This window comes from Dunckerocampus dactyliophorus, chromosome 9 (assembly GCF_027744805.1).
Source record: "Dunckerocampus dactyliophorus isolate RoL2022-P2 chromosome 9, RoL_Ddac_1.1, whole genome shotgun sequence".
NCBI lineage: Eukaryota > Metazoa > Chordata > Actinopteri > Syngnathiformes > Syngnathidae > Dunckerocampus > Dunckerocampus dactyliophorus.
The window spans coordinates 27,653,652-27,672,351 of NC_072827.1; the positions used below are offsets into that span (position 1 = coordinate 27,653,652).

An 18,700-nucleotide genomic window follows, 5' to 3' on the forward strand; every position below is an offset into this window, starting at 1 on the left:
TCACGGAGGCAGCAAGGGTACGTGTATCAAGGAGGAGGGGAATGAGCCGGATGTTGTTGCTATGGTAACACTGCATTGTCGTTGCCCATCCAAATTTGAGAATGGTATCTTTTTTATTGATATTCACCATTACAGGCAGACATGGCATCATGTTGTAACATGAAGTACAGCTACGCTCATTAGGTACATCAGCACAATGTAATGACACTACAAGACAGAAAAAAATGGATTTTGTTCTTAAAATATTGAAATGATATTGATACTCTCCTAATTTATCATTATGTTGGTTATTGTGGTTTTAGCTGTAGCTCAATTGTTTTAGTTATTATTTTAACTTATTTTAACTACAAAATACGAGAAACACTTTTCAGCATGATGAGTGTATTTGGTGTGCCTAATATGGTGTTTGGTGAGTGTATACATAAAAATTATGAAATAAAATATGTTTCGTAAGTGAGTAAACAAACCATCTTTGGAAGAATATGAAACTAAATAAAAGCCATCAAATCCATGTCAATATTTGAAGGTAGAATGTTTCAAGTATGTTGAATAAAACACTAATGACAGCATTGCTTTACTTGACAGTGTTTATTGACAATATTGTTTTTTGTTTTAAATATAATTTAGAAATCACTAGTCACATGAAATGGATACTTACACACAGAAAATTAAGATCCATTAGAATGAGAAAATGAATTTTAAAGTTAGGTCCGGTGTTAAAAGCTGCAGGTCACAGTGGCCCCTTCATCAACATTAACGTTAATGTGACCATTGAAAGCAGTATGACATCATCATCAACATCAGTGCAGCCATCATTTTCCCACAATTTGTTGATTTTGGATTTAAATGCAATTACCAGCGTATGAAGAAGACTAAGGCAAAGATGACAAAAAGCATCTTGACTGCTGTGAAAGTGCTTAAGAGGAAATGTTTCCATCAGTCAGTCGCACAGAACATTCTGTTTTTTGTTGTTGTTTTTTTTTGTCTGAACAAGCAAAATTTGGATTTTTGGTAGCAGGCAAAATGTATTTTGAAATAATAATAAAAACGTCTTAAAAATAAACCGGAAACCTGAAGAGTTTGGTGGATTATTTACTGCATTAGGTTAAAAATCACACCACCAAACTGAAAACACACACATATGATGCACTGAATTGTGTCCAACCTTGGAACATAACAAAGTGAAATATGTGACAATACAATCTAATGTTTGTTTTCCATCACTGCAACAACAGACAGAGGAACAATTATGACTCTTAACAAGATAAGGACTTTTTTTCCACATACAATGCACTTTGTTACGTCAACAATTCTCTAGTCTTGCTTGGAGTGCCGACATCCTGAACACCAACGATGACTTTTATGGAGGCAATGAGATCATTTCCCTCACTTTGGGAGGAATCTCAACAAAAAGTCAGCTTTAAGAAGTTACATTCAAGGAGTAAATATGTTTTAGTGTGTTCTTAGTTAATGTTACATACATACAGACAGCAACAATAAAATTCACAATAAAAAGAGGACATCATGGAGAGGAAATAAAAAAGAACTTCTTCAGTAAAATTGCCTGAATGAATTAAACATGCTCAGTCTGTGACACAATAAAAGTTTAAATTTGATTAACAGAATGTATACAATGTCCCTGTACTTATTCAAACAACCCAACTACACTTTACGTTCTTCCTTAAATTCTAATCATCGGCACGTTCAACTATTAAGAAACATTGTTGGGGAGGAAAACTACAAACTCATCTTAAATAGGAAATACAATAAAAATAAGAATAGCTAATAATGAGGGTAGATAAATACAAATATTCATGAAAGTCTTCACAAAGCATTTAAGACTTTCTACATTTGATTTAAATAGATTCAACAGGGCAAGCTCATCTGAAGCCTCTTAAAAATGACAACTCTTTAGGCACTTGTAACATTCAAATAAGACAGTGTTGGACCAGTTAGACTAACAGTTCCACACCGTGTTCAGACTTCACTTTGAATAATATACAGGTAACTATAGGAAATTCAATAGTTATGGAAATTGCCTACTCTATCATGTTCATTCATAGTCTAAAAAGCTTGCTTTTCTGTAATGAAGAGGTTAAATGTATGGTGAATCTTTGTCCTTAACGAGCACTAGCAGAGACGTTTGCTTGGGTTCTACAATTTGATGTCAGCCAACAAACTTTCTATGCAATGCAAAGGCACACCAGGTGGGGGAGCACTGCTGCACGCGTAGGGCCATAGTCCTGCAGGACTTCATCTCTAAGAACGTGGATATAAGTTAAAATATAAGTGCTTTTAGCTAGTTCCTTTAAAATAATTTGAATCTGGCACAAGGTAAAACAATCATTACATTTGTTTGTGTGATGCATTCAAGAAAGTAGAACAATCTCTAACATGGCTACCATACCATGTACACACACACACACACACACACACACACACACACACACACACACACACACACACACATCTGATTTGACTATTTACATCATCAGAATGTAAGGAAATAACATTTATGTTTGTACCGATAGCTGTTAGTATAGTATGTGTATATATTCCAGTACATTGCCTATATTTGAGTTACTGTATTTCTGCACATTTTTTCCCAATTGCTATGGGGGAATAAATATGATGCTTATTACAACAACTTTACAGGTGCCACTTACAATCCAAAAATGAGCTACTGTATGTAGTTGATTACTCCATCCTATTGACTGGTGATGCATTCAGCATGCTTGTTGCAGGTGACGTGCGCTGTGAACACCGTATGTACACACGGGTTGCTGCTCTTTGACCGCAGCATCGTGGCACTGAGTTCTGTTTGCGGTGGTTACTTGAGAATGATCTGTTTCGGGGGGGGGAAGACAAAAAGAAGCTTTGGTAAAATGACAAAGACGTGGTCAGATTAAATGTATTCGCTAGTGTGATAAAATGTTGCAACATATATCTCCTGATGGAGCCAGCATATGTAATGAAGATGTACACTACTTCAGAGTGCAAATTGCACATGCGGATTCTAATTGTTTTCTGTATGTAAAACTAATTGTAAAACTATAAAAATGTGTTTTGTGTTAGCAGTTATGGCTTTCTGGAACAGAATCATTGGATTTACATTATTTCCTATGAAAAAAAATGGATTCATTTCGAGTACGTTTTGGTAAGAGTCGGACCTTCTGGAACGGTTTCATGACGCAAACCAAGGTTCCACTGTATTTGGAAAATGTTTCCATAAGAAATAATGTAAAGTGAAATAATGTGTTCCTGGGTCAAGCTCTTGTCATGAAACCTTTATAAAAATTGTAAAGGTAATGTGAATACATGAATTTTTATCATTCTACAGTAAAAATACTGTAAGTTTACCGCTGTATAATAAAAAAAGAACTGATGTAGGTGTCGTGTTTAAAGACATTTCTAAGAGCCAGTGCTTTTACATCAGGCTTCACAGAAGGCTTTTTTGTCTCAGCTGTCACAGTGTAAACATTCCTTCATTTTCTATGCCACTTAATCCTCACTAGGACCGCAGCCTATCCCAGCTGACTTTGGGGCTCTTTGGGGAACACCCTGGACTGATCGCCACCCAAAGGCACAAACAACCTTTCACACTCACATTCATACCTGTGGAATTTAGAGTCGCCAATTAACCTAACATGTATATTTTTGGAATGTGCGAGGAAGTCGAAGTACCCGGAGAAAACTCATGCATGCACGGGGAGAACATGCTAACTCCACACAGAGATGCCCAACAGAGATTCTTCTTCCAACAAATATCTTCCAGATCGCCTGACTGCATGGCCAACATGCTAACCACTCTTCCACCGTGCGGCCCAGTGTAAACATGAAAACAATAAATAATGTACTCACCATATCTTTAATGACGAATTACTATTGCACATGCCTGGGAGGTGAGTCACACTAAAACTACTGTAAACGCAGCTGACTTATCCTGTTCCAATTCTGAGATAGACTCACTAGCCATATTATACTAGGCATCTAGGAGAGGGAGGTATGTGCTATTTTCTGTGCTGTTCCCTAGTTTCGTTTCTTCTTCTATGGTTATCATCACACTTTTCCTCTTTGCCATAACTGATACATTTCTGTGGTGGCCTCACAAAAAACCCAAACAAGCAAAACAACACGCATATGGAGGTAATCCTGTAGACATGTGCGACACTTCCATATACAGTCATGGAAAAAATGATTAGACCACCCTTGTCTCTTCAGTTCACCAATCCATTTTAATGCCTGGTACAACTAAAGGTACAGTTGTTTGGACAAATATAATGACGGTAACAAATATAACTCATAAGAGTTTAATTTAACATCTGATATCTAGCAACTTCCATGGTTTTTCTCCATAATAACCAAAATCACTTAATTTTTACACAAATAGCTATAGCATTGTCCTGCCAAAAATTGTACTCTTATGAGCTATTTTTGTTGCCATTGTTATATTTGTCCAAACAAAGGTACCTTTGGTTGTATCAGGCATTAACATGAACAAGAAACTGAAGAAACAAGGGTGGTCTAATCATTTTTTCCATGACTGTATTGTATATTCCGATTTAGAAATTCCATTGTATGGCCTCACTACCTGAGAACACATTTGTTGAAGCACTGTATTCTATGTAATGACAAAGACATTGAGAAAGGCAAAAAAGGCATGCGGAAATCATTGACACACAAGTGTTTGCAGATGTGAAAGTGTCTACAAGTGTAGCCTGTCCTAGTAGCCGGTCGACAGGCACATGAAGCTCAATGACAGCCGATGCAAGCAGGGACACGAAGCGACTCCTTCGATTTAAAAAGCACAAGGTTATCTGAACTAAAAGCTTTAAAGAAAAAAAAAAAAACTAAAACAAAAAGGAGCAAACCTGATTGGCTGGTGCTGTTGCTGCGTAGGGGACACTTGTGGCGGGAGAAGTTGCTGCAGAGACACTAGCAGGCGTAGCACTGTACATCATGGGGACTTGTTCAGGAAGGGGAACCATGAAAGCAATGAAAAGGCAGGTGGAGCATTATGATAACCATTGCGATGTGTTTGTGTCTTTTGCCAGGCTAATACAAAATGGCATTAGTGGCTAAGCATCACTGGGTTAGATAGACTTGCAGCTGGCATGAGATTATGCAGCGAAGCAAGGCAGAGGGGAAAATATAAAGGGAGGGCTGATAAGAAGTACGTACAATTAAGACGTTTGACATCCCAGAAGCAACGACACGTACAGCAACACCACTAAGTATTAGCACAGCTTTTCAAAATGATACACTAAAGTTTATCTGTTGAAAATTCTCCTAAACACACTCACCAATCAAGTTAGTTACTCGAACAAATAGACTTTAATTAGAAAAAGTAAACTAATGTGAATTAATATTTTTAATTACATTTAAATAAAATAATTTCATTTATATTTTGATTTACTTATTATTCATATTTTTAAAATATTTGTGATGCATTTCGCCAGTACATAATACTACAACAATAAGCAAACAGTTCAAATGACCTCTATGACAGTGTCAGTCAAAACCCTCATCTTATTATGTTTGGCCAAATGTTTTGAAACAGCTCTTTTATGTGATGCCACTGCATTGTGCAGGCGTGCCTGATAAAGTGGCTGGTGAGTGTATATTGGTATCTACAGCATTGATTATGTAGCTGTGGTAATACCTAATAAAACATGAATGCCATATCACAACAAATACATGTATGTTGCAAAACAAACCCGCAATCGCAACACTGAAATAAAATGACGTGATGTGTGTGTGTGTGTGTGTGTGTGTGTGTGTGTGTGTGTGTGTGTGTGTGTGTGTCATCCTGATTGCAAGGGAATTTTTTTCTAGTATGTGAATGACAGGAATGATCACGGTGATGGTGCAAACATACTGTATATTGTGGACTGTGGGACAAGGGGATGGGACTTACCGACGCTGTTTGCAGGAGTCATACATAAAACAGAACCTGTGTTTGTGCAATGAAAACAAAAGAATGCCTCTTAATACAATAAAAACAACTGAAACATTGCAAGAGATGCAGCTTGTCTTTGTAGTACAATTTTACCAGCTCAGAATGAAGGAAAAAAACAGGTGCAGAGCCAAATACTGTAGGGTGGTCAACAAATAAGTGGTTGCCATGTCAACTACAATGTTGCTAGGTAGCAGCCTTCGTCCTGCTGCTGAATGTCAGTGTTACAAGACAACAAAGTCATGATGGTTGAAAGGCACTCATTGATTATGTTCATTAGCAAGGAGCAAAGTCACTCCACTCCACCTGTGTAATAGTGAAAGGCACCAGCATGAACAACAGTGAATGTGACATTATGTGCACCTGCACAATCAATTAAGCAATAACAAAAAGTCAGGTTGTTGTTCTTAGGAGCGCAAACTACTTGAGACTGAATTAACTGTGCCTTTGCTGGTGGCAGCCAAGTGATGAGATCAATTTGCGAACCACCGCTCTAGATAGACCACTGGTTCTTAAATGGGGTTACTAGTACCCCTGGGGGTAGATGAAGGCACTCCAAGAGGTAGTTAAGATTGTAAAATATATACCGGAAATTTCCGGTGTATAAGCCGCTACTTTTTTCTCCCGCTTTCAAACCCAGCGGTTCATACAGTGATGCGGCTAATTTATGGTTCTAATCTCGTGACAACTCGGAACAGAACTCCATTTTGCGCTTCATGCAGACACCCTAATCATGGACAACACAAGAAGGCATGCATGTAATGCAGCTTTCAAGTTAAAGACGATGGATCTACTTTTGCTAACTTTTGCTAAAGTTTGCCAGTGGATCCTGACAGCGTGGTTTTCGAAAGGCTGGACTACAGCGTGATGAAGAGGACAGCAGAAGCTCAAAGGTTAATTTGCCTCGAGACCCAAGTGAGACTGAGAGCAACAACGAAAGACAGAGATAAAGGAAATGTTAGTCTGTTTAATTCCAACAAGGAAGATGAAGACAGCGATGAATGACTGGTAAACTACTGTTTAACCAGCCATATTACACGCACTGTTCGGCATTGTTTAGAAAAAAGCATTTATTTAATTAAAAGTTAAACCTTTTTGTGTAACATCTTTCTGTGTCCTAAATATCCCATGTTACAACATGGACACCTGTGTCTATGAACAGATCTTTTTTTTCCACTTTAAATTTCGTGGGTGTGGCTTATAATCAAGGGCGCTCAATAGTCTGGAAATTATGCCATATACAATGGGGAAAATAAATATTTGAGGATTTTGTGGGTTTACCCCCTTACTAAGCTATTAGATTTGGTTACTTTACTAGTACAGTAAGGTAAATTTGTTTTGCTGCCAGCAAGATCAAAACATCGATTAACATATAGCATAAATTACCTGCAGGGTAGAATGCAGCCGTGGGCTGCTGCAGTTGTGTGTTGGCCAGAGCCTGCTGATAGTGCAACAAACTGGGGTTGAGCAGCGAGTTTGCCCAGTTGCTCTTCTCCAGAGCTGGTCTCTTTGGCAGAGGTTGCAGGATGCTGTGGGGGAAGCCCTGAAGGGTTTGGGAGAGGAAACAAACAGGACTCGTTTAAGGCCATGTTCTTAACACATGGTGTCTAATTGAAAAAAAAAAAAAAAACTGTGAAAGAATACAACTAGACAACAAATGTGACTGTTAATTACACGTCATGCACTTATGGTTTCAGGATACAAATAGGAATGGAAATAATGTATCATGTTAACTCTTAAGATCCCAATGTGACACAAATGAGAACTACAGGAAGCTCACAATGACAGAACGAAACGTTATTACAGTATCATTGACTAGCTACATGCAAAGCAAAAGGTGAAAATACCAGGTCTACAGTTGCCTCGAGGGGTCGCTTCATTGCTTTGGCAGTCGACAGAGTCTTTTAAGAGCGGACAGCGAGCACATGATGGCAGTGGGCCAATGGGGTTCAAGCGTATTAACATACAGCAAGCAGAGGTGCATCATGGGGGACAGCGTTGTGCATAGATGAGAAGGGGGAAACAAAAATAAGCTGAATGTAGTATACCACATAAAACACAATTTGCATGCACAGTAACTAGAATGACCCATTAAATAATATAACGTTTGCAATTTATGGCTTCGAAATTGTTTTCAACGCGTTTAATAATAATCCTTGTGTCAATATGGATTAATATAATATAGAGGGAAATGTGATGAAAAAAGCATTAAAAACAACATAGCATCTGTCCAGCTGTGTTATTAAAAAAGCCAAAAATGGAACAGCAGATGTGTCATATTTGTTGGGTAAAGAAAAATATCGGAACTTATTCCAAGTATATTTTTAAGAGCCATGCAGGAAAACTATAACACAGGTGACATGAAAAACAAAAAATGGTTTGAATTATAAACACAGATGGTCTATGGAGAACAGCACACATAACAAAGATCACACTTTAGTCAAACACTTTGAATTGCATCCTGATTTAGTTTACTATCCTTAAACATGACTTAAATAAGCTCATCAATCAGTACTCATAGGTAAGGAAGGATAGGAGTGCCTTACCACGGCTGCAGCGGTGGCCTGAGCAGTCATGGCCGTCTGATGTTGACTGGACTTAATTTTGGCCTGCAAGTGCGCGGGCGGGTGAAAATACTTGCACTTGTCCCGGGTGCAGCGGCTCTTGATGTAGTCCATGCAAACGGTGACGGTGTTGTCGATGGTGTCAATCATGGGGCTGTCGCTGGGGTGGGCGAAGCGGCAGTCAGTTTCCCCTCGGGCGCAGGTTCCCCGCTGGAACTCACGGCACACCTGCAATTATGACGGCATTAAGACATCCGGCCTAAAGCGGGACAATTCATGTCTTGGTATTGTATTTATCACTTAAGTACAGTAGAAATTCTAAATCCAAATATCAGATTGTAAAACTAGCAACTTGACTAATAGTTTCAGGAAAATATGCCTCTAAAGTTTTTCACATCATCAACACTTCATTGTTACTTTGTGCAACTCATCAGACCCGCCAAACAGACTTACATTCACAGTATTAATATAATATATATAATATATATAATAATTATTGTTAGTCCTTCTTCATTAAAGTTAAGACAAAGTGTTTCATTATTTTATGCATTAATAATTATAATATGTATAATATTTATTATTTTATGTATTGTATAACACAGTTAATACAATTGTTTTTTTTAGGGAGAGAGCCTGGAATGGATCATTTTCATTTTCCATTATATACTATGGAAACATTGCTTCACATCACAAATCAATCAGATGTCGATGTGACCTGGTTTGTACCTCCAGTTTGTCAGTGCGCTGGAGCTTCTGTGAGGGGGAAGAAGGCGAGCTCTGGACTGTGACAGGCGAGCTCCCTTGAACAAGAACCTGGCTGCTAGGGAGGATGTCTGAGGGAACCAGGCTCATCCCGTGGCTCAGGGGTGTTAAGTATGAACCGTAGCCCAGACCAGAGTTTGTGCCAAGACCCTGTGTAGCAGGAAATGATGGATGTGAGGTGAGAAGATAAACACAGGGTGGAATAGCTCTTCCTCCTCATGATCCGTGTGTGGTACTTACCACAGACTGTAGACCGGCTGTAGGGATCATGAGCTGCATCTGCTGGGCAAGCACTGCAGCTGCTGTCTTCTGCTGGATGAGATTGTTGCGCCCATTTATTTCTAACTGGGTCTTTAAGTGCGAAGGCGGATGAAGGTACTTGCAATTTTCTCTAGAGCATCGGCCCTGCGTTCAGAGAACAATGGGAAAAAATGGAACATTAAGATAGGGACCCTCAAAATTCAATTTTCCCTCAGCACAGAGGTTCTCGGTTACGCTTCCATCAACAGAATAATCATCCCCACACTCCTCCACAGTGGCAGTGGTGTCATCAGTGTGCAAATCACGACAACTAGTTCCCTCTAGTGCTAACTGCAGGCTTATGCATCACACAATGCAACGAAAATTATTGTTTTTCGAACTCTGAGGAACAAACTCGGACTGAAACTGACTTTTGAATGGAGACAACTGCAGCGTTTAAACAACAATTAAACAAAAATGCAAGTTTGGCAGACTTAGAGGATTACAGGTTGACTATAGAAGTCATGTTTTGCAGTGCCTAAGCAATTGTATATATACACGTTTAGATTAGGGATGCTCTGATCAGGGTTTTTTGCTGCCGATTCCAATACCGTACATCCATGAGTGGGGGAAATGTGCATTTTCAGAAAGAGTTTGAAATATCCGACTCACCGCACGTCCATGAATGCATCGACACTGTGCTGATTGGATGAGCCAGTGAAGAGGCACAGGGGCCAGTGTGTGCAGTGAGACACAAAAAAGAAGTCTTGTTGAATGTGCTACCCTCGCGGTAAACTATCCATAACAATCAATACTTCCCTAAAAAGAAAAATCTCTGAAGAAAATAGAGTTTAACATACATACGTGTGTACATATGCCTTCACTGCCATTGACATTGGTTTACCCGTGTACTTGATATAAGGCGACAAATTAGCAAACAACGGAAAATGTAACGTTGAAAGACATTTTCAAAACAAGCACTCAGCTTCTTCTGAAAAGTACCCAACTGCAAATGGTCGTAAGAGAGCGATTTCAAAAAACTACTACGCAAGGGTGAGTGCAGAGCAAACATAAATTCAAGAAGTGGATGAACGCTCCAAAGTCAGGTACGGTTGAGCCCTGTGGCTCTGCCTTCACATAAGATTGGAAGGAGGGGGGAAGCCATTCACAGATGGAGAATACATGTTCATAAAAATCTGAGAGCATCTACTCTCAGAATTCAAAAAACAAACAGGAAATTATTCAGAAAATGAAAGAAATGCCTTTCTCTGTAAAGAGAGTTAAGAACAGGACTAATCGAATGGCAGCAAACATCACCAGAAGGCAAATTGATGACATTCATTCAGCACAAGCATATTGAATTGCCTGTGGTAGTCAAGTGATGTAAATGATATTGAGCAAATGATACTGACATGCACACAAGTGAACTCTGGTGTGCTTTTTTATGTTAAAGTTGGCTATGTCTTGTTTTAATTTTACACAAACACGGGAATGACTCAAAAAGGCCTACATAGTTCAGTGTTTAAATTACTTCAAAGTAGGCCTACACATGCACTCTGCACTCCTGTTGAATTCTGTTGTTGTAACAACAGGTACAATTTAAAAAAGATTACAACTTTTAAAAAGTTTAGAACTTGTGTAATGTTTTGCGGCGCCACACTATTTTTCTTTGCAGGATCACAGACTTGGATCATGAGACGAGATGATACATGAGATTAGGTCTACGAGAACGAAATGAGCCTCTTCCTGCCTGTTTGGAGGCCAGAGAAGAGGAGAGAGGAGGGAAGAGAACAGACACGCATGCACATGGCAATATATCGCGGCCGGCAAACTTATTTCATTTTCATTTATTGTGTGATTAATTTATTTATTATGGTCCCAGGCATAGTGCCCCCAAGATATTTTTTTTCTGAACGAGAAATTTTGTCGTGTTTTAATCTTGCGAGATCGTGTGACACGAGAACTTGTGACACCCCCAGTAAAGGTTGATATAAGCCAATCTCACTCATTGGTGATCGGTATCGAAATAGGCAGCATAAAAACCTGATCAGAGCACCCAAGTGAGATAATTCTTTGTTTTATGCATTTGTGGGTTGAATGCAAACGTTGTACAGAAAGTTCCTTCTAAAGGTTATCAAACAATGCGTCCCTCAATAAGATCAATAAGGCTTTTCTTCATGGTTGCGACCTCAGGAGCAGTGTTGCTAACAATACATCTAGAGGGAGGTCAGCGGTGGATGTTTGCCCCCTATGAAAGTCATGGGATGCTCACTGCAAGATCACATGGCAAGCAGATGTCATTAGCGCACAAACCAAAACATCTTCGTAGATAGCACAGCTAAAGGGTTCACTTCTGACAACAAGCTGGATCCAAACCTCAGAATATTCTAGGGGCAGCAGCAGCGACAACAATCAAAACTGAACAGCTTGATCTTCCTTACCTTTAGTGAGTCAAAGCAGGCGATGACCCTCCCATTTTCCACTTGGCAGCTCTTTGGCGGGTGAGCAAATTTGCACTCCTCATCGCTGCGTGAACAATTTCCTCGCTGAAACTGTCGACACACTTCCAGGGTTAGCCATTTTGTGTCTCTTCCTGATGAAAGGTTCAGCGACGCCATGTCCAAAGATTTTGATCATAAAATGTTTTTATTATTATATGACAATCTTGATGCACCGAAAGAAGAAGGCAGATCACAGGATTTGGATGTGAGCTCAAAGTCCTCTCCTAAAACAAGCTGATGAGTGCTCCATCAGCTGGAGCGGAAGGATCAGATGGAGGGTCACTGAGGTGGAGATGACCCATCTAGTCAGACACCACCACTCATTGGCTTCTCTTTGAAAACTATGCACGGCTGGTTGCTTTTTCAGACCATTATCTAGCTTTGATGGTGTGCAAAGTAGCCGCCCCCCAGGTGAGCTATGATGTTTTTGCTGGCCTCAAAGAAAAAACAGGCTTTCCACGTCAAACAACCAACTTCTTCTCAAAGGCACTTTAGACTGGTGAGCTGAAAGACATAAAAACATAAATTTCATTTTTTTCATAGATGGAAATTTGGCAAATTTGCAAATTAATTCATGGGCATTTTCTGGCTACGAAGAATGTGGAAACTGGCTTTAAGAACTAATATTAAAAATATTCATTGCTGTTTATATATATATATATATATATATATATATATATATATATATATATAGAGATGGTATATAGGCAACACAATATTTTGCATAATTCGTGACTATCTCTAGACACCATGTTTTACCATTTTTTGCAACTTCTAAATGAGACAAGCACGGCAAAAACAAATGGTAAAAAACACCCAAATGTCTGATAAAATATCACTTTTCAAAATAACTGTTGTAGAAAGCTTGCTTCTCTGTCCCTCTCCATCACAAGGCCTCGTCTTCTGAAAGAGGCTGTGATGGTAGTCCCTATGATTACCGTAATGATCCGTATATCGCTTCAGTCTCGAGCTTCAGAAACCAGTGGAATTATTTTGATAGTTCCAGACTTACGGAAATTTTAAAATAGCAATGTAAATCCTATCGCTGGCTGCAGCTTCGATGTTGAAAAAATGACTTGGGAAAAGGTCGTATATGGCCCACAAGCTAGAGTTTGCCAGACATGCCTGTTTTTGGAATATGGGAGGAAGCCAGAGTACCCGGAGAAAACCCACGCACACACGGTGACAACATGGTAATTCCTCCCTGAGATGCCCAAACGGACAATCAAACCCTCGACCTCCTGACTGTGAAGCCAAAATGCTAACTATGCGTCCACTGCGCGACCTCTTTGCTAAAAATTCACTGTGCGTCCACTGCGCGGCCTCTTTGCTAAAAATTTACTGTAACTCCAAATTTCACCAAGGAATTCATTATTTGGGGCTTAACAGTAAACGTGAACTTTCTTCTTCTTTTTTTTTTTTTTGTTTTTTACAGAGAACTTAGAACACAATATGGAAAATATTACACTAGGCCCGTTGATCAAATTGAACAGTGAAGAATTTGGTACTTTTTGTACTTTGCACTGATAAATAGCTGAGTAATTAAAAAAAAAAAACTATAGATATTTTAACCTACTAGCTTGTGGACAAAACCCCTCCCCTAAGCCCATTATAAAAACCCAGTTATAAGACTTTATCATTAAGTCATTATTGGGAATTATCTCTACAACTGCTCCGCTCTGATCAAATGCTATGTTAGTTTGAGCTAAACTGTCACAATGTTTTCCTCAGGCTCCCCCTCTCACAAAAGCATATACACACACATACCGTATATGCATAATAAAGGGCAGAGAAAACAAGATGCAAATTGCCACAGCCAGCCATTACGATTGTCCACTCATATGAGCTAAAGAACATGTGATATGTGTGCATACTTCTGTAAAGCTGATGTTTACAATGGACTTTGATGAAAAAGTGCAAAAGTGGCTTAGTATTTCATTAGCGTCCGAAAAAAGACTTAAAGGGACTGTTTGCAACTGGCTCAAGATTACATTTTTTCCAACCCAAACTATAAAAACGCTGCCACTGGCTAGCATGTTACCAATAGTGCTTTAAAAAAAAAAAACATACCGTATTGCACAAAAAGTGCCTCTACAATTACTAATTAAACTACATTAACAATTGTCTCGCAGTTCAATATGGGCCAAATAAGATGGCTGGCATTCATGGCTGTCACTCACGACTGTCCGTACGACCGTACTGTCCGTACGCCCGTACTGTCCGTACGCCCGTACTGTCCGTACGCCCGTACTGTCCGTACGTACACACCAACAAAAACGGTCTCAAAGAATCGACCAACCAGTGGTACGTTTTTGGCTTCTTACTTTGTCCTTCTTCACCACTTAGTTTGAACCCCTTAAGTTTAGAATAAACAAATTGGAAGCTAACTAGTTAGCGCGGTAGCATGCTATGTTTAAAGTCGGGGCCATCTCTGTGTCCCTGCAGTGATACTGTAGTCTGCGCATTACAGTTGAGCAATATGTTGTAAACAAACAATAAAAGGAGTGTAAAGGTAACAGGGGTGTTATTTCATGGCTGCAGGGCTCAAATAATGATAAAAACCTATTTAGAAAGTCATAATCAGGTTTTCTATGCTGCCACTATGGGAATGTTCCATTCATTAATATTGAACCCTACTTCGCGGATATTCATTTATTGCGGTCGGGTCTGTAACCAATTAACAGCAATAAACGAAAAATGACTGTAAATGGGTATTTTAAGAATTTAACATGAAATGCTTTGTAAGGGCAGACAAAAACAAAATGCAGAGTTAACATTATGTTGTTCTAGTTGAGACTGAACCAACGACACCTTTGCTGGTTGCAGACAAGGAGTCAAGACACGATTCATCAACAATCACGTCCAACATTGACGGAAAATGTAGCAATCAGCTAAATGACTAATAGATTACAATGCCCAACCTTTATAAAAATATATTTTGAATGCATTTGTACTCATAAAGGCATCCTCAATAAATAACCTTTGACCCCGAATAAACCCCAGTACCCTCCTCAGTTGAGTAAATAACAGCCCCTGGCCACTGTACAGTGGTACCATGGTTTTCGTTATTCATTTATTCCAAGCCATTTTCCCCCATAGGAAGTAAGTTAAATCCAATTATTCCGTTCCAGAAACCCAAAAATATTAACACCAAATACAAATAATCAATAATTAGAATTATACATGCCGAAAGCAATGCAAAATAATTACACATGACCAATGAAATTGACAAATGAACATTTCACATCAGTTTTACCTTTATCAAACACGCTTGTAGGCAAAAATGGCGTGGAGCTGCACGGCAGAAGGGGGAGAGGCGGCGCCGTATGTGTACTTTGCGATGAGTTCTTTCTTTAATCGAATAGCGTTTTTCGCCTTCTTTATCAAATTGCTGGCACTCAAAATTTTCTTTGGCCCCGTGATGGGTTTTTAGCAGTGACACAATGAAAAATGCACGGTCAGAGAGTCCGTGCAGAATCAAGCACCCAAACAGTGCTTTGTTTGGGCACTTGATTCTGAGGAATGATACAGTCCAGGCCAAACGGAATGAGTTTGTTACGTGTAATACTGTACAATAACTAGACAATGTACAAAAACCGGGGGAAAATTTGGGTAATTTTGTTCGTCGAAAAGCCGAGGTTTGACTGTATAAGAAAAAACACAGGCAATTGTCCTGTGGGATTTGTAGAGAGATGAGTTGGACGGGAAATTAAAGTGGCAAATATGTCATACTGACTGTGACTTGGTGTGAGGAAATGAATTTTAATACGCTTGACGTAGGTCCACCTTCAGTTCATCAAGAACGTAAAGGAGGTTAAGACAAAGTTTAAACACCACGTGGCTTAGTCAAACACAGGACAGGATACACGTCGTGTACAGTCGAGTGCACTTTGCCATGACACACGCACACACACACACAAACACAGGAAGTTGACAGTCAGGCTGGAAAAATTGGATTAGTTGCATATAAAGTGTATTCTAAGAAGGTAATCTACTGGAAACCAGGGTTTAACAAATATAAAGACTGAAAAAGGCTTAAGATTTGGCTGATTGCGGACTAAGACCTTACTGTCGCACGCCATCGTGAAATCCCATCGCACACAAGAGAACATTCCTTTGGGCACACAAGTCAGGAAATGAGCCCAGGCAACCAACCTACCTTGGTGCTCTCACTGCAGCACTTGCAATCCACAAAATGAGGATTATTCAAACAGCTTCAAAAGATAAGCACAACCATCCACCTCTAACTATTTGTGCTAAGAACTCAAAACATTTCCTCTTCAACAACAGTGAAACCAGAGCGTCCAACGAAGTCCAGGCTGAAACATTCCCAGCCTCCCCCCTTTCCTGCCGGGAAGACCCTCCCAGTGTGGAATAAGCCAATAGGAAACGAGAGCAGGATACACAGTGAAGAGTGAAAGCTGGCTGAACAGCTTGCAGCAAAACACCGCTGGCTTGGAATACAACTTTACTTCCCTTGATGATGGACAGCCTTGCTGCTGGAAATTAGGAATGCACCAGTTAACATATCTTAAATATGGCATGAATCCTGTTCAAGTGTGTGTGACTTAATGCTGTCACCGGCTTTGAAGTCTTGAATCTTTTGATGACTATACTTTTCACAATTACGAGTTAAACTGCATTGTCAATTGTCCTTCGGCCAGACTAAGGTGATTGGTCACTCACGGCTGTCTGGTATTCACGTAGATTTCCATACCACAATAGCAGTCTCAAGAGAAGCGGCCCACAATTTGCAGTGATGATGTTGATATGATTGGCTATACAGTCAATGATAGCTAACGTAAGTAGCTAAAGTTAGTCAAAACGCTATTATTAGCTGACAACAAACACAACCAGCGCGCGTAATGTCGGCCGTAGCTTACATACTCAAAGCAGGAAGAGGGCGGGATGCAATGCTTGCAGTACGTTAGCAAGACAGCACCATCTGGGCAGCAGCTCTCTGTGACATACAGCAGCTTTAAAGTTTGCTTTGTTTAATGCACACTTCAGAAGTCTAATTATGTAACTAGCGGAATACACCAGGGGTTTACTTCATCTTAGCATTTTTGGCATGACCACGTATGGCATTTCTTTCAATATCTGCTTTAAACACTGCACATTCAGTACATAAGTCAATTTGTGACACATACATATATAATGTAATGTAGCTTTAGTGTGACAAGCTAAAATGCACACTGAAATCAGGATGAAGTAACTAGGCGTTTGCTGAAGGAACAAACTGCAAGACTAGACCAGTTAATGTACAACTCATGGTTGTGGACACAAATGAACCTCTATGAAAACATTTCTTGCTTGCATTTCCTGTTTATGACTGACAAGTAGAACCTTGACAAAAAAAGAAGCCTAATCACGGTTAATTTGAGAATGTCAGCTTTAAAGAAGCATCGACGACGTTTCACTCTGTAAACATAATGTCGCAAAGACAACAAGAGAGTCGTTATTTAACGTCACTGCCGTCTTTATAGTTGAATACTGTTAACATTGGGCGTGCTGTGAAGGCAACATTAGCGTTAGAAGCCCGAGGTGCTTTAGCTAGCTCCCTGTGCATATGTAATGAACGTCAGCATTAGCATCACGCTAACTGCTAGCTCCAGTTAGCAGGGCGAGAAGTTGCTTACCTCATCGCCGCGGATGGACCTCTGCTCCTCGCCGCAGGGGGGGTGGTGGATACGGACGGCTCGGACACACGGGCACGACAACTACCGTTATGCCCGAAATGACCGCTCGACAAGCCAAGTGGGTGTAATAAATGGCGACGTAATGTTTTATAATGCTGCTGGAAGTGATTCCCAACAGCTGTTACTTTGTGACACTACACTGATTTGAGCAACAAGCTATTGACAGCTTACTTGCGCTGTCGTCAATGTGATGTCACACTGAGGGGGCTGTTAAAGATGTACTACATCTAAACAACACCAATAATTCAATTATAGCATTTCAAATAAAGCATAATACATTAATATACGCTTCAGAAGTAATTGCGTATCATATGTAGCCAAAATAGTCAAATTAATCGAATTATTTTGCGTTTTTTTATCTGAGGACCCCCCCTCTCTGAAGGCCAAGTGGTTGGAGCCACTCCGATGCCAGGAGGCTAGAAGGGCAAAGGGTTTCCTTCTTGTTACCAAGGGAACAGCAATAAGTCCATGAAACATTTTATTATCATGAATTGCTATTATTTTAAAATATCATGATTCTTACATTGTTATTACCATTTAATCACCGAAACCTACCTTGGCGCACACATACTAGCATGTCATTAACAAAATACAGTACCCTGCAATTGACATTAGAAGCAAATTGTATGTACTGTATTTACTGAGAAGAATAATAGTAACGCTGGTGCAATAGATTTTAACGTCAGCTCTTGTTATAGATAATCTGGATCTGGGAGGAAAATGCATCCAGTGTCTTGCCAAGGTCAAATGAGACAGATGCTAATCCAAATACACAGAATGGAACGCTACAGAGGATGTGGATTTTACTGATATCTTTCGTGTGCACAAGTGGTGCACCGTATGAATATACAGTATAACTTTTTAAAATGACATCTTTTTCTCTTTATACACAATTTAATGAAGCAGAATGTGTGTCAGTATAGGCTTATGCATGGTCCTTTGTCGTTATTATTTTTGTTGTTTTGGCTGGCGACCAGT

General features: G+C 39.6%; 1 protein-coding gene across 1 annotated transcript; it reads right to left on the bottom strand.

Moving 5' to 3' along the window:
• Window positions 1–573: 573 nt before the first annotated feature.
• On the bottom strand, window positions 574–17,886 carry LOC129187641 (muscleblind-like protein 2a). Its single transcript, XM_054787203.1, has 9 exons — window positions 17,663–17,886; window positions 11,964–12,527; window positions 9,523–9,687; window positions 9,247–9,432; window positions 8,503–8,748; window positions 7,804–7,857; window positions 7,343–7,499; window positions 5,918–5,953; window positions 574–2,845 (listed from the first exon to the last, which is right to left on the bottom strand). Exons 2-9 carry the CDS (start codon window positions 12,138–12,140, stop codon window positions 2,727–2,729), a joined length of 1,140 nt encoding a protein of 379 aa, XP_054643178.1. The 5' UTR covers window positions 12,141–12,527; window positions 17,663–17,886; the 3' UTR covers window positions 574–2,726.
• Between the last annotated feature and the right edge of the window lie 814 nt (window positions 17,887–18,700).

What these genes read in the sequence shown, in the direction of transcription:
- LOC129187641 (XM_054787203.1), bottom strand. Translation starts at nt 12,140, where the DNA reads ATGGCGTCGCTGAACCTTTCATCAGGAAGAGACACAAAATGGCTAACC. An exon ending in AGCGCACTGACAAACTGGAG is followed by an intron (nt 8,749 to 9,246) that starts GTACAAACCAGG and finishes TCATAATTGCAG; the next exon opens with GTGTGCCGTGAGTTCCAGCG. An exon ending in GACTCCTGCAAACAGCGTCG is followed by an intron (nt 2,846 to 5,917) that starts GTAAGTCCCATC and finishes CCCCCGAAACAG; the next exon opens with ATCATTCTCAAGTAACCACC.